Source organism: Antennarius striatus, chromosome 24 (genome assembly GCF_040054535.1).
Source record: "Antennarius striatus isolate MH-2024 chromosome 24, ASM4005453v1, whole genome shotgun sequence".
Lineage (NCBI taxonomy): Eukaryota > Metazoa > Chordata > Actinopteri > Lophiiformes > Antennariidae > Antennarius > Antennarius striatus.
In genome coordinates this window covers 455,880-479,218 of record NC_090799.1, presented here as the reverse complement: position 1 = coordinate 479,218, position 23,339 = coordinate 455,880, and the positions used below count along the sequence as shown (strand labels likewise).

Below are 23,339 nucleotides of genomic sequence, written 5' to 3'. Positions count from 1 at the left end.
ACATTTAATCTCAAAACCCCAAATTGTCTTTTTTAAAAGTGTTTTATAAGTTCTTAAAATTCTTCACCGCAGCTTTTGTTAGTTGGATGATGTCCACCTGTTTGACTGGTGGCTCAGTGTCAGATCATGGGCGATCCTTTCTGTGGTTCAGTGTCTACATACAGAAATAGATTCAACGCTGGAAGGCTTTAAAAGCCACATGTGAGGAGCCGAGGTCAGCTTCAGTTTTCGACTATCTAACTCTGTAATTTTTACTTCTTGGCCCAAAGAAGCGTGACAGAACCAGGAGCGCTTCAAGAAAAGATACCGCCGCCAACGCCAGTGTCACAATGAGGAAATATTTTCCAGGTCAAACACAATACTGTTAATCAACAGGGATCAGGAAGAAGAACCTTTTTATTCCAAGCTCTAACATTTTACAGATAAATGATTCCTATCAGAATGAAACTATGTACAGAACAAATATCATGGATTATGATCCTAATCTGAATCCAGTTTTGCTGATTGGTGGGAAAGATTCAGACTTTTTTGTAGTTATTATGTTTTTTCTTATTATATGTTGAACAAAAAACATGCAAAGTGGAAAGCCGATGCAAAATCTTCATTTGGGATTCCCTCAAGCTCTCAACAATCATCACACCGCAGTTTACACTTGAGTACAGCCTAGATTTTGAAGGAACCCTTCCTGTACCAGAGATTGGGTCGGATTACACGGTCTCAGTCGTTGGAGTATCTTTGTGTGATGAGTGAAACTGAGCTGTCATCCGATGGAGGAACGTCTTCCCATCTGTCTCGGCTTCTGTCCCCCGCGGTTCTGCCCTTTTCTCCGACTCCTTGATGGGAAATCAGTCTGTCCTCCAAGCACCTTAATCATTCCTGACCGTCCTGCACAGGAAACGAGTCAAAGCCGGGTATTCCACGGCCGGAAGTGAGACATTTTGAGGGCTTTAATGATTTGATCCGAGAGAAGATTACAAGTTCAGAGTTCTGTTTTCAGTGCAGTAATCACAGAGAGGCTGTGATGTTTGGTTCTGTTTTACCTCGGGGACGTCACCTCAGGGACCGGCGATTTGCTTGACGCGCCGACTTGGCAGAACTCGGCCCTGGAAAACACATCGGATGGATGTAACATGCAGGTTGTAAAGCGCTTAAGCAGCAGGAACAGATGTGGGTCAGCAAGTACAATGTCAGGTAGAAAAATAAAGGGATCGGGTTTCGTTTTCGACACAGTATTTCAGGTACGACTCTGGTATGGATTACAGTTACTAGGACTTTATCAATACTGGAGTTCAGGGATCGTCTGCAGAGACTCCAGTGAAACCAGAGACCGTTGATGTTCATGTGTTGTTTGGGCTAGAAGTTTAGTCATATGTAAGTCTTTGTAACAGCCAATCAAATGCAGAGTTGGGGCGGTTCTTGGTGGAGTATGGTGGTGAATGGAGGGAGGGGTGTACAGAACACATTAGGTTTAGCAAAGCGCCGCACAGACAATGTCAAAGAAACAGGGTGCAAAATTAAAAATGATCTCTCTTTGTGGAGTTTTTGGCCACTAGGGGGCAGCACAACGAGCTGTAAATACAAAACAAACATGTAATTATCATATAAAGCTGATGGCTAACATGCTAGTGACTACTTGGGAGCCTTGTTTCTGAATGTAAAGTCTGTTAAAAGCTATTTCAAGACAATATCTGGGTATATTTGTTTTTTTTGGGCAGATCTAGTGGGTTCATCATCGAACTCTTTAAGCATTCGGGAAAAAAGCACAAAATCTTCCTTAGTTAGCCACAACATGCTAAAATATTGGTGCTCTGTTGCTGAGGGGAGCTGCAAGGTGGGTTACAATAGGATGTAACTGAAGAAAAATCATTAATAGCTGTCATGCAAGCAAAAATAATGGGAAACGAATAAGAAAACAGGTTTAAGTGGCTCTGGAATCAAAAAGGAGTTAAAGGTTAAAGGTCATGCATCAGACTCCCAAATGTGGACATTTCTTAAAACCCTAAACTGAAGCTGTTAGAAGTCATCATTTTCCAATAGCCCATCATGTCTCATCACTTCTCCCTTTTTTTTTTTGGTTGAACAAATTTAACGCAGCCTTTAATTATCTGCATCTTTCAGAGCAGGAGCACGAAGAACCCAGGGAGGAGGCCGGCCTTGAAATAGCGAGGAAAAAATGATGGTGGGAGAGGAGGAGAGTGAGAGGAGGGAGGTGGATGTGGGAGTAAAGAGGGAGCTTGATTCAGTTTGCGGTGATCGCTCATCCAGGAGCCCGTTCCTCTCAGGGATATTTGGATTTTGCCGTCTGGATGCTGTAGCTGGTGGGGGGGTGTTGGAGCTCTGTCTGACTTCGGCAGCTGTTGGTGAGGACGCTGCATGTCCGGCGTGTCGACATGGACCCCTCGTTGCGCTCTAGGATTACCATCTGCCTGGTCATCACCTTGGCTCAGGTGATGGCCGTGACCGGCCAAGAGGATACCAAGAAAGGTTGGTGAAGAATTTAAATGCTTCTTCTGAACCTCAATGCTTTTCCTGCACTGATTCCTGATGTGTGCTGAAAGGTTTATGCAAAAAATGGAACACAAAAGGGTCGTAAAAGTGATGATATCAAGTCACTGGGACGTTCCTCTGCTTCTGTGGGGCTTTTGTGCTGAAATAAACTCCAATCCCAGGTGAATATCGATTTAAACAGTTGTTTCCAGTGATAAGAATTCAGCATATTTATCACTTTTTATGTATAAACCTGTACAAAGACATGTCCTCCAGCTCCGCCTCCAGCTGATGATTCATGAGAACTCTAAAACATTTTCCTCCTCTTTATGACATGCAGCTGCATTTGTTTTTCCTATTATGTCCTCCGTTGATGAAACTGTCTCTTTCAAAATAAAGGAAAATGGTTTGGGAAGCTCATCCCTGTTGGTGTTGGGGTGAAACCGGACCACACCGTCCGTGTGGTTTCTGACTGACACCCTCATCCTGGACCGAATAGTACTTGTTATGCATTTATGAGGCAGAGTTTTCCTTTTTGCAACGCTGCGAGAGCTTATCCTCAATAAAAACATCTCATAAAAGCTGTCAGGAATTAATTGGAGGAGGAGGAAGTAACAGCAGGGGCCAATTCTTTAGTGTCAATTACATTAAATTAAATTGGCCTCAAACTGCTGAGAAATAATCTCCAAATCAAGATAATTCCTTAAAAGATGGAGATGTGGCTAAACTAAAATAAACTGCTCCGGTGGATGTGATCACGGGTCAGAATTATCTGACTCCCTATTCGCTAACGCCCGCTAACGCTTGCTATGGGCTGGCTGGTCTATTTTGGTGTGAGGTTGGCGCTGAATGACGGGGTTTAGCGTGCCATGGTTATAATGATGGGGCCTTGCGGATACGATGGACAAAAGCAGGCCACTAATTGTGGTCGGAGTTCGGGCCAGAGGCAGACGAGGCACACCCAGAAGAAGAGGAGGCTGGACGCTTCGCTCGCTTCCACCCGAGTTCATCCCCGACCAGGACGCAGAGCGACAAAGTGATAAGGATTTAAATCTGAATTTTTTTTTGGAGAAATTCTAGTTAAAAAGACAATTTTATGTCCCAACAGTCGACATACAGCTTCAGCGGTTGGTTTGGTTAGCCTAGCGTACACACAGGAAAAGGGAGGGAAAGTTGATCCAGCGCCGTGTGAGGCTATACCTGGTGTGTTCAAACCTGACAAAAACTCCCCTGAGAGAAAAACACTTTGTGGTTTGACAGGCAGGTCTGTGTAGGACTCTTCTTCAGACTCTTCTTCAGACTCTTCTTCAGACTCTTCTTCAGACTCTTCTTCAGACTCTTCTTCAGACTCTTCCTCAGCACGTTAAACTTCACCCTTTACCCCCGTTGGTCGTTTTAATGTGCAGAGCCGTCACCTGTTAGACTGAACTTCACATCCTGTGTGCAGACCAACACGAGTCAGCTGCTTCTGGAGTCGCTGCTATATTTTCTACACATGATGGAGGTGGAACTTTCAGAAGTCGATGATTTAGTTTTTGATTTTGGAAATAAAAACTTTTATTATGCACACTTAATCAGTCCATGCTTTATTTCCCAAAGAGGCTAAAAGTTTTTGCTAAAATTCAAATAAAAATTCAAATGCAGATTGTTTTTGTCTAAAATTCTCCCTTTTCTTCTCTCCTGTCCCAAATGTCACCCTGTCACATGTTCAAATCCCACCGTCCAGACTGGGAACAAATAATGTAATGGTGATTGGCACAAAACAGTCAGAGTGTAGTTGTATAGTTGTAGTGTAGTTGTGTAGTAGTAGTGTAGTTGTAGTGTAGTTGTAGTGTAGTTGTATAGTTGTAGTGTAGTTGTGTAGTAGTAGTGTAGTTGTAGTGTAGTTGTAGTGTAGTTGTATAGTTGTAGTGTAGTTGTGTAGTAGTAGTGTAGTTGTAGGGTAGTTGTAGGGTAGTTGTACAGTTGTAGTGTAGTTGTACAGTTGTAGTGTAGTTGTACAGTTGTAGTGTAGTTGTAGTGTAGTTGTAGTGTAGTTGTAGTGTAGTTGTAGTGTAGTTGTATAGTTGTAGTGTAGTTGTGTAGTAGTAGTGTAGTTGTAGGGTAGTTGTAGGGTAGTTGTACAGTTGTAGTGTAGTTGTAGGGTAGTTGTAGGGTAGTTGTAGGGTAGTTGTACAGTTGTAGTGTAGTTGTACAGTTGTAGTGTAGTTGTAGTGTAGTTGTAGTGTAGTTGTAGGGTAGTTGTACAGTTGTAGTGTAGTTGTAGTGTAGTTGTGTAGTTGTGTTTCTGTGTATTTGTGGAGCAGACCCTGTGTTCTGTGTCAGAGCTGTCTGATGGATCCGTGCCCAGAGCTTTACGACTCCATCCATCAGCCTGCTGAAACAGAGACGGGACATTTTGGGTTTTGAAGTGCTTCTCTTGGCTCAGTGTTCCAGAACGTGTTGAAGACGCATCAACATCACAGCGTCTTCTAAGCTTCTGTGTGATCGTCTACCTGTCTGCTCTACAATTGTCCCCTGGGGGACAATTACAATAACATCTATTTTTGGGCGCTTAGAGGAATCCAAGCCCCCGACTGGAAACTGCTGACCTGAAGGACAGCCTGTGTGGGCTGAATATTTCCTTATTATATCCTGAGGTGAGGTTTAGGTGTCTGCAACCCAGGAGGTCAGCCCTCATGCTTCACACCCACATTATAATATAATGTAAATGTAAAAAAATTATAGTTTTGATCTTAAAAGTTTGTGGGTTATAACTTTCCTGCAAAGTTTCTGTATAAAAAAAGAGTTTAATTGGCAAATCCCAATATAGTGAATGTTTCTACCCACAATAAATGCCAAAAATAAAGACAAAGACTCCTGCAGACTGAGCTCAAGCTCCTAGATTTGTTAAAACTTTCTGCTGCAGCCGTGCCTGTGAGACACTACTCGGGGCGATGCAGGTTCTCGCAGCAGGAGGGTTCTCCGGGTGTGGCCCCTCTCTGCGCTCCCAAATAAGAGTCAAGCCACAAGTTCTACCCAGGCTATAATACAGAAACTGTGGTTTCCCTGAAATAACTCCTGCTTTGGAGAACGGGAGAGGCTCCGCCACAAAATTAGTGCCTACAGCAGGACTGTCTGAATAGAAATATACTCACTGAGACTGCAGCAGGTGGCCATATTTGTCTTTTTGCTTTTTTTTGTTATTTTTGCATTTTATCCTCATATTTTTTTTTCTGTTTTTGAAACCTGATGGATAAAAGAAGGTCCAGGATACTTTTAACACTTGAAGAAAAGTTTTCATCTCGAGCAAAGTCCAATCAATGGAGCTTAAATCCACTTCAAATGATTTTTCTCTCTCCTTGCATTTGATAAATGCAATAGACGACAATTTACAGCTGACTAAAAACATCCACTGATGGAATTGCTCAGCATCAAATCCAATTTTTTTTAACCATATAATTACATTTCTTCACAAAAACAAACATAAATTACAGGCTTCCATTCTTCCTTTGGCATTTTGATTATATGAGCTGCAGAAACATTTTGTACTCCGTGTTGTGCTAACATAAAAACGATAGGCCTCGTCTTGCTGTGGAGATGATTACACGCCAGCATACAGACACACTTCTAGACACATTTACGGCCGATAAGCTGTGAAGCTCCACCACAGTCTCGTCGCTCAGACGATGTGTGTGTCTACGCCTTGGTTCTACCATTTGATGGTAAACCTGAAGCTGCTGCACATCAACAGTCACAAGCATGGGTTACTACATTCCCCATAATGCAATTCAGTAGCAATGTAACTGCAGCAGACCTGCGTTTCCTCGGTTTGATGCACAACTGTTTGTCTGACCTTGATGACATCACAAGTTTGATTGGGACCCTCTGGAATGACTGATGACATCATCACCAGTCAGTGAACTGACTCTCATGCGTGGAGCTCCATCTGAAGCTGGTTTTACTGTGTGATTCACGCGTCTCTAATTGGATGCCTTGGAATGATGTGGGATTCTCACACTCAGACCTATATTTACACCCTGGACTGTAAAGTTTAATGAGGTTAAGACTTGCTTTGTTTATACACCAGTAATCATGAATGGAGGAACGTCATTAAGGACTATTTATGGGTCAGGACTCGGGTCACTACACTTTATTTGTCTGACAGCAACATGGGATATTTAAGGGTAATTAAATACTTTAATTTCATTAATGTATTTCTGATACCCCATTTGAGGCCCACAGCCACTAGATGAAGCCGGTCTGAGGGAGTTTGGAGGTTTTTGGAATTTCTAATCAATATTTTAAAGTTAGTGGACAAAACGGATCCACAGAGGCTGCTCGTGGGCGCGCCCTGCTGGCCAAAGATGAAAACTGCCCTTATTCCCCGTAAACTGGATTTAGTTCCTCATATTTCCCCATACTTCTATGATGACAGTGAGCATTAATAGAATTAGAGTGAAGATACAACCTAGATTAAAAGACTCCATGATCGTTAGGATGTATTTAGCATCATAAATTCGTCCTCTGGGTCAGCTGACCTTCAGACAAAACAGAGGTTCTGTTTCAAAGAGATTTCTAGGGAACACGATGAAAACAGTTGGTAGCGCCAGAACTTACCAACTCATGCTTACGGTCCAGTCAACAAGTCAAGTGTTGACTGGTGAGAACCACCAAGTCGTCTTAGGTTGACCTGTCGGCGTTCCCTCTATTGTGTTTACAACACCTGCAAGAACCATGATTGGTTTCTCTTGGTTGGAACTTTGGGACAAGTGAGGATCAGTTTTATGTAATGGAATCAATTCAGCTACTAAAACAGAACTACTGGACATGTTGAATGTTTTTATCTCACACAAACTGCCCAGAACTTTAGTCTTCAAGGTCAGAACCCAGTGGTATCTGCCTTCCACACTTTTCCTACCTTAAGTATCTGATAACGAAATATTGTAGGGAGTATTTGTTCAGTACATCTAACCCATGTGTGAAAATGCTCACTGTCTGAATGACTTACAGCCCCAATGGCATCACTTATTCTCTGCTTCAGCAAAGTAAAATCAAATCTTCAGACAGTTTTCTTGTGATTGCCTTCATTACCAAAATTGCCACGACACCGATCATCCAACAGCATCTAGGATGCTAAACGCACAAGTTAATCCAGGCTAGTTGGGTTTTACAGAACCAGACTACAGTTAGTCTGTCACAGAAATACTCTGGAATCAACCTAGAATGATTTTCTGCTTGAGTGAAATATTGGGAAAAGCATTTATGCTAAAAGTATGAAACTACAGCCCACAGCTGTTAGCGTAGTTTAGCTTAGCATACTGACCAGAAATAGCTTAATTCTACCAGAAGTAATAAAGTTTGTTAACAATGCCTCCTCCCTATTCAGGTAAGCTAAGCTAACTAGCCTTCCTCGTAGCTTGATTCACGGGTACCAAACAATTTTCGGTAAAATCGTCGTTGGTTGGTTGAAAAACATTTTTCTTGCGATGTTGAATCAAAGACAGAATTTAATTTCCTTTTTCCCTGTTTCCATAGATACCTGCATAGAAAATGGAAAAGTCTACGCCGACAAAGACATGTGGAACCCGGAGCCGTGTCGGATCTGTGTGTGCAATACGGGGACCACTGTGTGTGAGGACGTGGTCTGTGAGGACCTCGGAGACTGTCAGGAAACTGTGACCCCAGAGGGCGAGTGTTGCCCCGTGTGCTTGACTGCAGGTGCAGTCCAAACAGGTATCCCCGCGCCGTCGATCGGGCCTCCTGACGGACGGCTCCCGTCCCGCTGAGCTGCGTCTGTCTTGCGTTTCAGCTGCTGATGATAAGAAAAGCTGCGTTGTCGGCGAGGCGGTGTACCAGCACAACTACATCTGGAAGCCGGACCCGTGCCGCGTGTGCACCTGCAGCGACGGCGTCACCATCTGTGACGACGTCCGCTGCGAACCGCTGTCCAACTGCGAGAAGGAGGTCACGCCCGAGGGTCAGTGCTGCCCCGTGTGCGACCGCTTCGCCAGCGCCACCCGGACGATAGGTCAGTGTTGTTGTTACCATAGCAACCTCTCTGGGGGCTTCACAGTCTTTTAGGTTACATGCATTTAAAAAAAAAGACAATATCAAAGAAAACAAATAAATTTAATATTTAAAACTTTTTTTCAATTTGTCTCCAACAAGGAATAATGGGCTACAAGGTAAGACATGATTCAATATGATGAATGGGTTCATATTTACAATAACTGTCAAAGCTCTTATTGATAGGTGTGTTTTCCCTTCCAGGGACAGAAAGGTGAACCAGGTGATGTTCCATATGTAAGCAATCATTTCTACATCACAAAGTACAACTGGAATGATTTATGGAAGTTTTTGGGGAAAGTTTTAAAAATGTGTTTTTGTCCTCCAGGCCGTCGGCCATCCAGGACCTCACGGACCATCGGTGGGTGTTTCCAGGTTTTTTCTCTCTGTTAGTTGTTTGTATTTTCCCCTGAGTAAAGTGGAACACTGAATGAGATGACGTACTTCCTGCTTCAGGGTCCTCCAGGAGCTCAGGGACGCACCGGACCCCGAGGCTTTAAAGGCAGACGGGTGAGAGACGGACACACTTTAATTTATTTGTTCTATGATATCCTATAAGAACTGTTAAAGTTCTGATCTGACTTTTGGGATTCATTCATCAAATTTCTCCTCAAACACTGCAGGGATTTCAGGGGCCTCCAGGATTTGACGGAGAACCTGGCATACCAGGAAATCCAGGAGAGGCAGGACCCCCAGGTCACCCCTCTCTCCCTGGGGTGAGTTTCTGCACCTCTAGATACATCTAAAGTTCCCAGTTTGGGATTAATAAAGTATATCTTATCTTATCCTCTTGTTGCCACAAAACAAATCATCAAAGTATTGATTTGGTATCATTTTAGAGCAACCTGGTCTCCCAGATGGCTTCTGGATTCAATGAGAAATCTGGTCTGGCTGGGATGGTGTCAGGAACCAGGGTGAGAACCGCACAGGAATACTAGATGATATATTTTAATACGTGTTAAACAGTCGGAATGCTTCTGATTCAGGGTGAAGCAGGACCAAGAGGACCCCCTGGAACGCCTGGAGCACAGGTAAACACCACACCTTAAAGGAGGGATAATCCTCAGTTAAAAGTTTTAGAATAAAATGGATGCACATAACCCGATGAAAGAAACTGTTTTCCCTCTCCTGATCAGGGGCCAAGTGGTGGGCAAGGAATTCCAGGAGAGGCTGGAGAACCAGGACCAATGGTAGGAAAAATGTTCCTGGTTGTTTATGGTCAGGTTGGATGTGGATTTAAGAATCTGTTATGGTCGTTCATAGGGCGAACCGGGTCACCGCGGACCAGACGGACCATCAGGAAAACCTGGAATGGATGTGAGTCGAGCATCCATGGAACCTTGAATAAATTTAACGGATAATCTGTGATAATGAATTAATTTCTGATGACATGATTTCCTGTTTTCTGCTCAGGGGGACGCTGGACCTGCAGGAGCGACGGGAGAACCAGGATTTCCAGGATCTGTGGTAAACTGTCATCGCCCAGCTTTCACACTACATTAAATATAATTTTAATGATGGCTGCCAAGCAACAAACATGATGAAACAAGATGGGATGTAACCAATCACTGACATCAGAATTGCTGTCTACTGGGAATTTGGAAGTCATGTGATTATCGGTTTAAATGCAGGGGGCGAGAGGGTTCCCAGGACTACCAGGTCTTCCAGGACTGAAAGGTCAAAAGGTAAACTGTTCTCATTGACGCAACAAGTCCTCACGTCTCCTAGGAGACAGGTACAGAACTGATCCGACTGTCAATTTCTCCAAAAGGGAAATCCTGGTATTTTCGGGCCTAAAGGTGAATCTGGAGCCGTCGGAAGTAAGGTGAGACTTTTCTTGTTATTGCTTACGAAAGTCCTTAAGTACTCGTGCAAGCATTTTATGGCATTTTAGGTTACCACTCCACTCCACAATTTTCCTGCCTTTTCCTGTTTTGCAGGGTACATCCGGTACTCCAGGTGGGATGGGCGTTCCAGGCCCACAGGTAGGAAGAGGTGTCCACTCATCCACATTTGATCCAGAGTCGTTCCTTCAGATATTGAGAAGCTCTTTGGTTTCAGGGACCCGCGGGCCTGCAGGGAGAAAGAGGCAGAGCCGGACCCAGTGGTCCCGTGGTGAGAAGAACGAAAGTCATTCATTCATTCTGGAAATAACGGAAAAGTATTCGGATTGATCCGTTTGCTTTCTTATATGCTTGTAGGGAAAACGCGGTGCAGCTGGCCATGTTGGAAAACCAGGTCCTCTGGTAAAGACGTCCAAATAAATCCACTTCAGAGCAGCGCTTCTGCCTGTTAGCACTAAAAATTCTTCACTAACATCTTCATATCTTCTGGTGTGATGCAGGGTACATTGGGAATCTCTGGAATCCCAGGTTTCCCAGGGAACCCGGGAATGAAGGTGAGGTTATGGTTTCTCAACAAACAGTATATTTGACCTCTGACCTTGAAGTCATTCTCGACTGTCCCCTCCCCCTCAGGGCGAGGCCGGACCCACGGGGGTCAGAGGAGGTCCAGGAAGGCAGGGACCTAGAGGAGATGCTGGTCACGGAGGACCACCAGGACCCTCAGGAAAGGAGGTGTGTACGCCACCAGATGCTCGCAAATTGGATCAAGTCTTGGATTTAACCACGAGTCAATGTGTTGTTTTTGGACAGGGTGCTCCAGGGACTGATGGAGCTCCAGGTGCCCGCGGTCCAAGCGTAAGTCAGTCCACTGAGCTTTAAGACATCTTAACTTGTATCATATCTTTGAGTAAACATCGATGACGGATCCCTGTCCTCCTCAGGGTCTAGCTGGAGTCCCTGGTCCTTCTGGGCTCTTAGGCCCGGCTGGTCCCCCTGGCCCCCAAGGAACTACTGGAGCACAAGGACAGAAGGGCCAATTGGTACAAAATCTTGTTTTGACTTCTTTTTACTGATGTATTCACCTGTTCTGCAGTGTGAAGTGGTCTGAGATGTCAATCTATTAGTTTGTCTATCATTATTTTTCATTGTGAGGTTGTATGATCTCTTACAGGGTGATGTTGGACTTGCTGGAGCTAAAGGAGACACTGGATTCAAGGGAGAACGAGTAAAGACAAAACGTTACCATCCTAATCCTCTGACCCTTAAATTCATGCCAATGTTACTTTGCTATTGATTTGTTGATTATTGGCTGTGGGTCATTTTAGGGTGACCATGGAGCTCCTGGTTCATTGGGCCCAATGGGAGATGAGGGGAAGCGTGGACCTCGTGGTGATGCTGGATCTCCAGGGCCTCAAGGACTTCCAGGAGAGACAGTGAGTAGACCCATAAAAACTCCAAACTCTGGTCGGAAGACACTTAAATTGAAATTCTCATCGGACGTCTCCTTCATGTGTTCTAGGGAGCTCCAGGAAACAGAGGTTTCCCAGGTTCAGATGGTTTACCTGGACACAAGGTGTTTAAACTTTACATCAAAACACATCTAGTGGTAGATGTCTGATGAATGTGGTCACCACTGAAGGTACATTTGATTCTTGTCCAACGACTTAGGGAGCCCAGGGTGAAAGAGGACTACCAGGGTTGAGTGGTGCCAAAGGTTTGACTGGAGATGTTGGACGAACTGGAGAGCCAGGTTTAACAGGAGCTCGGGTAACGCAGCTAATTATGTCAGATTTATGTCTAGAGATAAAGTTTCATGCTAATGTTGAAGCCTTCTTTTTGTTAGGCAGCAATGCATTTTATTTTGCATCTGGTTTCACAGGGTCTGTCAGGCCTCATTGGTGCCCAAGGATCAGAGGGAAAGCAGGGACCAATGGTGGGCACAACGTCACCAACATCTTATTGGTGTGAAAGTCTGTTTTTAGGATTATTGTGAACACATTTTTGGTCTATTCAGGGTTTGGCAGGAGAGGATGGCAAACCTGGGTCAGCTGGTTCTACTGGGAACAGAGGTGCATCTGGACCAATGGGTGGGCCAGGACCAAAGGGCTTTGCTGTCAGTACGACTCATGCGTCACTATTTGTGAAACTTTAATACACACAATTTATCATTCCTAGTAAAATGAAAATAACTTGAAAGACGAGACAAAAACTTTGTGTTTCTGTTACTTTTAGGGTGATGGTGGAAAGATTGGCGAGGCTGGCAGTCCCGGGCCTCCAGGTCAAAGGGCAAGTTGTGTTCATGATATGTTTTGTACATGTCAATAAATCCTCCATCAATAAATACTTAGTGTGCTGATCTCTACTCTGTCTTTCTAACAGGGTGCCAATGGAAAAGATGGAGAGGAAGGTGCTGCTGGTCCAGCTGGCCCTGCTGTAAGCATCACCATCATCATCATCATCATTGTTTTGATGATGTATTTTTGGTTCTTGTTCCAATAAATTTGTTCTTCTAGGGTCCTGCAGGAAAGAGAGGCGAGCAAGGACCCCAGGGAATGAATGGTTTCCAGGTATATTTCCTGATTTTAAAAGTATAAATGGTTCCCTTTAGGATTTTGAACCTTCCAACGTTACCCCATTATTTGATGTTATTGCTAAAATGGGTTGTTTTAGCTGTTTAAATTTATTCTAAATCATAGATGCATTGTTTCTTTAGTTGATTTTTACCTGTCCCTGTAATAAAGAATAATGTGTACTTCAGGGTTTGCCTGGACTTCCGGGCACGCCGGGAGACTCAGGAAAACCAGGTCTGGAGGTATGACAAAAGTCCACAATCAAAAAAATTACTTTTCTCGTTATTTTTAATTTTTAAGTTTTCATATTTTGTATTGAACCCTAAGGAAATTGTTGTAAAACTTCTATTTTCCAGGGTGTTGCTGGAGAGGGCGGAGCTAATGGAGTTACAGGTCTAAGAGTAAGTTGTTCCGCACTAATTTCATATTATTTGTTCAGTTTCTAAAGGTCAAATGTTGTCCACCATTCATGCCATTCAAATCACTTTTCAGTCATAAGTCAACACTTGTTTGTGTTATTAAATCTTTATCCCCTGGTTGTCCTTGCAGGGAGAGAGAGGCCCTCCAGGAGACAGGGGTCAAGCTGGGCCCAATGGACTACCAGGACCAAAAGGCAGTCCAGGGGGACCAGGACCAGATGGACCTAAGGTACTTGCTTGAACAGTCAGATTCCATCATTATATTCACATTCATCCATACACAATAAATTTACAAAAAACTGTACTGTGGGACACTCTTTTAATTGCAGGGTAGTGCTGGTCCTGCAGGTGGCGTGGGAGAGCCAGGAGGTCCAGGACTTCAGGGAATGCCAGGAGAGAGAGGCATACCAGGAACACCTGGCCCAAAGGGAGATTCAGTAAGTATAGAAATACAAGTGGATCATCTGCAGAGGGGCAGACTTACTAATTTCTCAATAAAATGAAAAAACTCTATTGATGCACTATGTTCTCTCATTCTTTAGGGGTTCACAAAAATAATTCCACTTACAAAGTTGATTTCTTTCAACAGGGATCTCTTGGAGAGATTGGACCCGAGGGAAAAGCAGGCGCTGATGGTGCTCGGGTGAGTTGTCTCAACAAGATGGTCACGACATGAACAATATCTCAGATTTCAGAAAAATTCTAAAGTTGGTGGTAAAATCTATGTTAATTGATCAGCAGTTGACAATTCTTCCCTGTAATAAACATGCTTTGTAATTCTGTTAAAGGGTATTCCTGGTGGTGTTGGACCTGCTGGTACCAGTGGCCCCAACGGGGAGAAAGTGAGCTCACTTTAAAACTGGAAATGTCATTGGTCATGTCTGTTTATTTGCCCCAAAAAATTAGAAAATAACTGAAATTACAATATTTTTGAGCATAAATTGAAGATTGATGTCTCTGGTGTATCTTAGGGTGAAACTGGGCCACCCGGACCGTCAGGACGTCGAGGCACAAGAGGAATTCCTGTTAGTAGAAGAATTAATTATATAGTATTTATTTCCATCTTATCTTCTAATGTGTGTATTTTTGTGTGTCCCGATATCAAAAGGGTTCTACTGGTGAGACTGGCCCAACTGGTCCTGTTGGTTTCCCGGGAACTGCTGTAAGATGTCTAAAACATTGCAGCGACGTGTGAAAGATACCAGCTTCTGGACAGATGTATGCATGACTGAAAACATTTCCTCTTTGATATTAAGGGTCTTGATGGTCAGCCTGGAGCAAAAGGTGAACCAGGTGAGCCAGGATTAAAGGGAGAAGGAGGACCAAATGGACCACAGGGGATGGCTGGGAAATCAGGAACCCAGGTAGCCCTGTTCATCCAATGCGTTCACACCACTTCAAGAGCAAATAGATTTTAACACTTAATGTTTCCAGGGAGTCGCTGGTGTTACTGGATTGAAAGGTGGCAGAGGAACTCAGGGTCAACCAGTGAGTTGAATTCAATCATTTGTTTGAGTCCTTTGGATTTTTTAAAATTTTGGGTTCCAACATTATTATCGTAATTATTGGTCACTGAAAGTGTTTCTTTCCCAGGGTGCCGCTGGTTTCCCTGGGTTGCCTGGAGGTGTTGGAATACCCGGCGCTTTGGTGAGTAAACCAGTCTAGATGACCTCAATTACCTCAATCGATGTCATACTGGCAATCAATTTGTTCTGAAAAAAAAAATCAGATAGATTTCCAGAATGCACAACTAAGGAAACCGACTGTGTTGCAGGGGAATGTTGGAGCAGATGGGCCTATAGGTCCTCCAGGAAAGCAGGGTCCTTCTGGTATTGTTGGAGAGAATGGTGCAACAGGACAACAAGGAGAAAGGGGGCATCAAGGTCCAGCAGGTACCCCTGGAGAGAAGGGAAACTCTGGAGAGGATGGCCCACCGGTAAGACGCCGTTCAGGTCTTCACCTTTCAGCAGTCACAGACAATTAAAGTCTGAGGGGCTTCGTTAACTTGTCTGCTCTTGTGTTCTCTGACAGGGGCCTGATGGGCCTCCAGGGCCCGCCGGCATCGCAGGGCAGCGAGGCATCGTGGGTCAGCCTGGAGTCAAAGGAGAGGGTGGCATGACGGGAATGCCAGGTCCAGCTGTATGTATTCCCTCTGACAGGGTTTGCAATGCATTGTTCATTCATTATTAAATTATTTTGCTGGTGGAATAATGAGTTAAACTTGGGACTCTCAGGGTCCACCAGGAAAAGCTGGGGCTCCTGGAGTTGCGGGTGTCAGAGGATCTCCTGGTGGAGACGGTTTGCCAGGAGCAACTGGGCCAAAAGGAGAAGCTGGTCCTGAGGTTTGTCCTGTTATTTAGCTTTCAGTGTTCAGTTCCAATAGAACTGTTTCTTTGCAGATGATTCACCTTTTTATGACACAGTTTTCAAATATTCTTCAGAGCGTCACCATCATGTGTGCACATGTGCATTGTTTCTGTCAGTTTCTGAGAACTATATCGTGACATAATCTGTGTTCACTCAGGGTGTCGTTGGAGCAGAAGGGTCTCCTGGGCAGGATGGCCTTGTAGGGCAAAGGGTAAGATGAAGTTTGTGTTGCTTGAATAATTGAATGTGCTTGGTCTACTGCTGTGTGCAATAACTAGTTGTGTCTGTTCCCAGGGAGACAAAGGCAATGCTGGTCCAGAGGGTTTGCCAGGTCCTCCAGGGTCTCCAGGAACCGAGGGTCCAGTGGGGCTGACGGGCAGCCCTGGAGAAAGAGGTGAAAATGTGAGTTTTGTGAAGAGAATCTAACTAATTTAAATTTCCAGTCCTTAATGTGTTGATATCAAAACCTGTGTGAATCCTGTCACAAATAGTAAGTCTGCTCTGATATTTCTCTTTCTGCATTCAGGGTGCTCAGGGTTCTCCGGGACCCCTAGGATCAGTCGGAGTGCGAGGGAAAGTGGTGAGCTTGAAATGACAACTTTTATACTGTTACTGCACAAGAACGATAATTTAAAGTAATTACATTAAATAAAATGGTGCATATTTTAATGCCAGAAATTGTGTCTAATTTTAGGGCCCTCAAGGACCACAGGGTGCCAAAGGAGCAGCCGGAGTACAAGGTCCAAGGGGCCAGAAGGGACATAGAGGTTTCACAGGACTCCACGGTTTACCAGGAACAACTGTAAGAAAAACACTTCTCTACATCAGATCCAGCAGATCTCAAGCAGCAGCTTGTCACTCCTCCGCAGATAGTCCAGATGGAGTCTAGATACAAAACAAAGAAATGTCCTTCTCTATTTCAGGGGGCCACAGGTGAACCAGGAGCTGTAGGCATTGCTGGACCAACAGGCCAGAGGGTAAGTTTCTAATACAGCTACACTGCGAAACATAATATGTGGAATTACTTGAATTAAAGTGTGAATCTTTCCAAACAGGGTCCACCAGGAGTGGCAGGTCCTCCAGGAAAGGAAGGAAACATGGGTCACCCTGGACCAATGGGTGCTCCAGGAAGCAGAGGGTCCAGTGGGGACATTGGTGCACAGGTAACATTGAATAGTATTTTTAAGACTTAAATTGTAACCAATCAGTATAGTGGTAGTTCTGACCTGCAAACTAAATGCATCACAGCATTGCGTCAAACAAACTTTTGGATTTGAGAAATGATTTTTGCTCCCGATCCTGAAGCAAAACTGAAGTGAACTAAAAGCCTTTATTTTTGCAATTTTTGTCAGGGTCCACCAGGGGAACCAGGTCCACCCGGCCCTCCAGGACTCCAAGGACGACCTTCAGCAGCTTCAGAGGCTCTCTTTGCTGCTTATGACTATGATGGGAACAGTGGTGGACCATCAGCCGTGGAAATGTTTGAAGACGATGTGGCTGCTGATCCTCCTCCACTTCCGGAGGACAACAAAGATGAAGCTCTTCCCAACAAGAATGAGGCCCTTCTGCGTACAGACACCGGAGTCTACGCCACTCTGAAGAGCCTCAGGGGCCATCTGGAAAACCTCCGAAGTCCTGATGGTACCATGATGAACCCTGCCAAAACCTGCCAGGACATTAAGCAGTGCTACCCTCAGAAAACCAGTGGTGAGATTCACATTTTTTCTTATTTTTCCATTGTTTTCTGCTCATTTTATCACTTCTTTTCTTCCAATTTACAGAAGGCACTTATTTGTTTCACTTCTATATTTACTTCAGGCCAGTACTGGATTGATCCAAATCAAGGAAGCACAAAAGACGCCATCAGGGTTTTCTGTAATATGGAAAGTGGTGAAACCTGTATCTCTGCCAATCCAGCCAGCATTCCCAGAAAAGCCTGGTGGACAAAATCCAGTCCCAGTGCCAACAAACTTGTCTGGTTTGGAGCAGATATGAACAGCGGATCTAAAGTAAGACAACAATAGTCATTTTTATAGTCTTTAAATTTCTATTTGGCTTTGTTTACCCAAAATCGAGTAACTTTGGAATCGAGCATGGTTTGAGTATAATCATGTCAAACTAACGTCTACTTTTAGTTCAGCTATGGAAATGAAGAGGAGCAACCAAACGCTGTGGCGGTTCAAATCAAGCTGCTGCAGCTTCTATCTAAGGAATCGCACCAGAACATCACCTACCACTGCAGGAACAGCGTGGCCTACAAAGACAAGAAAGACAGCAACCTGAAGAAAGCTCTGGTTCTCAGAGGCTCCAACGGCCAGGAGCTGAGAGCGCAGGGCAACAACCGTCTCCGGTACACCGTCATCGAGGACGGATGTTCGGTAAGTCTTTCCAGAACGCCTCGGATTGATGAGAAGTGATTGCCAAATACTTCTACTGATTGATCTGAATCTTTTTCCTCAGAAATCAAATGGACAGTGGGGCAGGACTGTGATTCAGTACAGGACTCAAACGGCCACCAGGCTCCCAGTGGTGGATTTGGCCCCTATTGATATTGGAAAAGCCAATCAGGAGTTCGGCTTGGACATCGGTCCTGTGTGCTTCTCATAAAAACACAAGAGAGCATCATCGTCACCAGAAATGATAGCATATGGACTCTGTGAGTGTACGAGTCAATGAGGGCTAGATGTTTTATTGATGCCATTCTACACGTGTAGCTGCATTTCCCATACTCCTTTGGAGTCCAGTGTCCCTGACCGGTGGGATGCTGATATAATTTATTCACCAATCAATACATTTATCATCTAGAGCACAGTTCTTTAATGGGAAATGCATGCATGTCTGAGGTGCTGACAAAAAACGCACCTAAACAAAACATCAGGCTTTAGGTGGACTGCAAACTTGCATAAACTGGAAAAATAGCCAATAGAATAAAATTGAATGAACTTTAGTGTCTTTATTTGAGAACTTCAAGCAGATTGCATGACAGTGAGTCAAATGTATGGTGAGTTTTATTTGGCTTTTTTCCCCAGTACATTCTTGTCCAGATGCTGACTGGAATAAGTTGATAAAGTTCTTAACTTTAATGCATAAAAGATGAAAATGCTCATGCTTGAACCTAAATTATTTCGTTCTGTGCAGGAACTGATAGCCGCAACAAAAAACACCTCTTTATCTTCTGTCAAATTTTCTGTAAATCCAATATATGACTGTAAAGTGCAAATTATTTGTTTGTTGTTGACTATTGATGTGGAATAAATGTCTCTCTTTGGAATGACTGTGCTCTCCTACCCCCAAGAAGAACAGAAATGTTGAATAAACTTGGTTTCCCCTGATGAAGAATTAGATTTTGATTTAAAAATGGATTTAAATGATAGAGAACTTGAAACAAAACCATCTCAACACTAGAGGGTGACCATGCTTTTCCTGACAGCCATCAAGTTAACTGCTTCCACCTGTCGTTCTGGGTGAAAAGGATCTTCATTAAAAGCAGGTGGAATGGAAAATCAGCTGAGATCTGGAAGTTTAAAACCAATCAATCACTTCTTTATAATAAACTAATGCAAACTGTTGTGTTATCTAACTTTCAGACGTCTTAATCCTCTATCCGCCCTGCATACATGCTTTTTTCTTGAAACAACGTAGTATGAAAAAGCTTTATTCCTACTTTAAGTTACGACCTGGCTGCATGCCTTTCTCATTATTCCAGTGTGTCTGCATACATATGGGTGGGTGAAAGGCTGAGATGAAAAAGAAGCGAGAAAGAACGCATCCTTACAGGAAGACCAAGAGGCAAAGTTCAGGCAGCACATGTTTCTGGGTCGACCTCTTCCCTCTGTGCTCGGTGAAAGACGTGACATTCTCGCCGTTTCCTGCAGCTCCGGCTCGCTCCACATCTGTTGAGGTGGTCATTTTTAGCCGGGCTTCTATTTTCATTTTCAGCATGGAAAATTTTAGGTAAAAAGTGGAGGAGGAATGGAACCTGTTCTTCTCCGGGAGCTCTGTGGAACATCTTTCCCGAGGTTTCCATTTTTTGTAAACAGTATAGGAATTTTGACCTTTTTTTTTTAACCTTCTTCTAAATCCAGCAATCAATATAAAAATGTTACAAACAATAATGAAAAACATTATACAATCACTTCCCTTTCATATCTATCACATGTCAAAGTGTGATCTGGATCCAAACCCTGTTCCGGGTGTGGCGATTCAGATAAACTATGGTGGTGCTGATGCTGGTAGGTCCAATGACATAACTGGAAAACGGAGCTGTTGGAGGTTTGCCGTCTAGTTAGCGTTATTATTTTCCAGCGGCCCATCCCAAGAAGGAAACATAGATTAAATATGATAGCACCATATTGCCCGCTGTTATATCCTGTATCCGGGTTGTTGATGATTGATAACGAGGAAACCTTAACTTTTATTGTTGTGAGCCATTGTTAGTATTACAAAAGCACATGGTTTACAGAAACTGATCCGATCTCCTCATTAGCCTGTTGCTCATCTCAGAGAGCCAGAGGTCATTTCCTCAGGAAATATATGAACCTCTTTTTCTTGACTTAGTCTTTTCTTCTCATCCTCTGTTTGGATGCATGTTTGATGTATTAAGTGCTGTAAATGTATTTGAGTCTTCTCCACCGAAAGACGTTCCCGTTGGAGTCTCCGACCCTGACATGACTTGGCAGCGACACCTACATCCTGACTGGGGTGTCTCTTGCTGGCTGAGGAGCCTCAATGAGATTTCCCAGCTACTCCTTTTCCTTCCTGTTCACCCTCCAACCGCACCTCACTGACGCCGCGTCCAAAACACTTGAGAACACTGGGAAAGGCTCAGGAGAAGGGATCAAACCAGTGACCTACATCATCCCCAGTGGCAAGAAAACACAGTTCTTAGCGTATCCCTGTGTCTGCATGAGACATCCCAAAAGTAGCATTGACCACATGTTCTGTCTCTTATGTTAAAGGTTTATGTTTGTTTTTTCATTAGATTCTAAGTATAGTTTTAAAAAAAACCAGCCAGAAGTAATTCTTTAAAATCTTGAACATCAGGAAAAATAAGATTTTCACTTTGCACGGTCATCGGAATCAAATATTGGTGAATTATTGACTGTAATGTAATATAGACTCTCCCTATGCACCCCTCCTCCGTCAGCTGGGGTCGGAGCTGATCGAAAGGGAAATGGGTCACTTCAACATCCCACCTTTTCCTAGATCCTGGGAGGAGTCAGGGCCTGGTGGCAGGGGAAAGAACAATGGCAGGAAATTGGGAGAGGAGCGAGGGAGTTCCTGTTGGCAGGACGATGCTGAAGACAAGAGCAACGGTGCATGAGTGGCTGCCGGCCAAACGCCCAGAGCAGTAGGAACTGGGCTCTCCACGACGTGTAAAAAGATGTTTTGGAGATTAGAATTTCATATTTCTGACATTCGAAGGGTGGGATGTTTCAGTAGGTCCTGTATCGTACTGAAATTGCTTAGAAAGCAAACAATCGTCATTCCACTGGCTAGTCAGGTCAGGTCAGTTCAGTTCAGGCTGTTTGAATCCAAGAAGAAGCCAATGAATCCCCTTTTCATGAAGCCTCAGAGCGGTTTGACAGTCCAAACCAGACCGATCCAAGAGTTGAATTATCAACTGTAATGTATTGTAATTATTGACTGTAATTCAATTAATCTTTTATCGTAAAAAAATAATTGAAAATATGAAGGAAGATTTTATATTAGGTGGGTATTAAATAGGCTAATGTTGTTATCAGTACAGTTAAAATGTAGAAGTTGGAATTTCTGAGATGCGGGAACTTCAACCCAAAAAACTCTCTGGGTGATTATGATTGGTTGCCAGGAACAGCGGTATTGGAATAAAGTTTAAATCTTGTTTCGTCTTCAGGTGGAAAACCAAATGTTGGATTAACTAAATGCAAAACTTTCCCGATAAGCTTGACTAGACAAAAACAAGATTCCTTTTAATTAGCATTTAGCTCAACAGCACGATGAAGTACAAACTCTCAGATGAGGTTCCACAAGAACCCCCAGATACAAATTCAGTAGCCGCTGTCTTACCAAGTTTGCAGATGATGGCAGTTTATTTACACCCAAAACTGTGGAAATGAGACCCAAATTCTGCTAACTGGAGTATCCTTAAAGACAGGTTTGGTACAATAGCATCAAACAGCTTTAACGTCATAACTTATGAACATATCTACACCTCTGATGTCAAAGAATGGAGGCTGATAGCTCTTCAAGTGAAAGATGGCGTGTTTGGAGATCCACAGCTGCAAAAGACACAAAAGTGGTGCAACGCCCTGGGGGGCGTGAACTCCCCTCATGATCTATTCACACCTTTGATCGTGACGTCCTCCACAGACACACCCAACCCAGATAGCTAAGTGTCGTTATCGCACTGAGATGAGCTGCTCAGATAAGCCGTACGCCTTACGCTTCCTGCGGTTCCACCCAGGTGAGGTCACATCTCATCCATGCCGCCGGGCCACATAGTTCACCCCAAACCCTGTGTTTGTGTGCCCTCCACACCCTCAAGCCGCGCCAAAAACTCATTCCATTGTTCTCAAGAGGGAAACATCCTCATGTACGATCATCCCAGATCATGCAATGAGCCACGCGTGCGTCCTTCTGTCTTATTTTGAATTGATCGTATCCGTCTACCTTTTGTTTCTTTGCATTCCTAACATTCCACCACCGCTGTCACCTGGGATGGTAAACAGTTCTGTCCAAGCATTCACTTACAGAAGGGATAAAAAGGAATTTTCCTTCTTCATGGAAGGAAAAGAAACCTCAGCTTGAGGTGTTCTACCGCACCTGTTGTGTAGTTAACTGACGTTAGCTCACATTTAGCTTATTGGCCCCAACAAACGATGGGACCATCGGGAGCTATCAGGAATGTACTGAGGTTTAATTAAATATCGACTCTCTACTCATAACTAACGGTCCGTTTATTTCTATTTCCCAAACCCAAAACTTGAAGTTGAAGCTTTAGGTTTCGGCAGAAGCGTTCGGAAGCTGAGGCAGTAAACAGGTTTCAGACATGAGCGTGAGGAAGTGTTTGTTACCGGCACAAAAGAGCCGAGGGATCAAGAGTTCAACGGTGAAGTATTCTTAGAAACAGGAAGCCTGCGATACATCCACTGGTGTGATTTCCACTGAGGTAAATAAAGGGAGGTGGGGTCTGTGGGATCAGTAAACAGATTTGATCTGCAGAGATCCCCTGTTGATTAAGATATTCATGCCACCAATAAAAATGGTTTGTTCATTGGTGACAAACTTCTTAAGAAAAATATGTCACTTGCTTTTTTCCGTACCTCCTCTCTCCACGATGCTCAGAAAAGACGATATAACACTTTTCCTCTGGGATTTCCGAGTTGCACCTGGACGCATGTATATTTTGGACGAGGAAGAAACGTTAGGACAGCCTGTTTTGTCTGGAAACACTATTCATTTCAGAGGAAACATTTCTCTGAGTTCAAACGAGGAAACTCCACCCTTCATTTAGTATGTGGGAAAGTAAATACCTGTGGTAAATTATCTTTCCTCTGCTTTTCTGGGTAATGACATGAAAACAAACAAGACAGGTATTAGGAAAGATATAATTAGCATCAACG

The 23,339-nt window shown here is 43.8% G+C and overlaps 1 protein-coding gene across 1 annotated transcript; it reads left to right on the top strand.

Annotated features, from left to right (window-relative positions):
* The first annotated feature begins 2,248 nt into the window (after positions 1-2,248).
* LOC137591442 (collagen alpha-2(V) chain-like) lies at positions 2,249-19,077 on the top strand. The gene is made up of 55 exons (XM_068309426.1): positions 2,249-2,484; positions 8,005-8,202; positions 8,279-8,497; positions 8,638-8,654; positions 8,740-8,772; positions 8,864-8,896; positions 8,992-9,045; positions 9,159-9,251; positions 9,375-9,449; positions 9,522-9,566; positions 9,672-9,725; positions 9,799-9,852; positions 9,949-10,002; positions 10,167-10,220; positions 10,307-10,360; positions 10,476-10,520; positions 10,597-10,650; positions 10,737-10,781; positions 10,880-10,933; positions 11,013-11,111; positions 11,190-11,234; positions 11,321-11,419; positions 11,551-11,604; positions 11,705-11,812; positions 11,899-11,952; positions 12,048-12,146; positions 12,259-12,312; positions 12,394-12,492; positions 12,612-12,665; positions 12,759-12,812; positions 12,893-12,946; positions 13,138-13,191; positions 13,306-13,350; positions 13,499-13,597; positions 13,698-13,805; positions 13,958-14,011; positions 14,157-14,210; positions 14,340-14,393; positions 14,477-14,530; positions 14,625-14,732; positions 14,803-14,856; positions 14,962-15,015; positions 15,143-15,304; positions 15,400-15,507; positions 15,603-15,710; positions 15,893-15,946; positions 16,030-16,137; positions 16,262-16,315; positions 16,430-16,537; positions 16,659-16,712; positions 16,791-16,898; positions 17,088-17,442; positions 17,554-17,744; positions 17,871-18,113; positions 18,196-19,077. Exons 1-55 carry the CDS (start codon positions 2,391-2,393, stop codon positions 18,340-18,342), a joined length of 4,740 nt encoding a protein of 1,579 aa, XP_068165527.1. The 5' UTR covers positions 2,249-2,390; the 3' UTR covers positions 18,343-19,077.
* Positions 19,078-23,339: the final 4,262 nt, after the last annotated feature.

What these genes read in the sequence shown, in the direction of transcription:
- LOC137591442 (XM_068309426.1), top strand. Translation starts at nt 2,391, where the DNA reads ATGGACCCCTCGTTGCGCTCTAGGATTACCATCTGCCTGGTCATCACC. An exon ending in AACCAGGTGATGTTCCATAT is followed by an intron (nt 8,773 to 8,863) that starts GTAAGCAATCAT and finishes TTTGTCCTCCAG; the next exon opens with GCCGTCGGCCATCCAGGACC. An exon ending in GAGGAACTCAGGGTCAACCA is followed by an intron (nt 14,857 to 14,961) that starts GTGAGTTGAATT and finishes TTTCTTTCCCAG; the next exon opens with GGTGCCGCTGGTTTCCCTGG.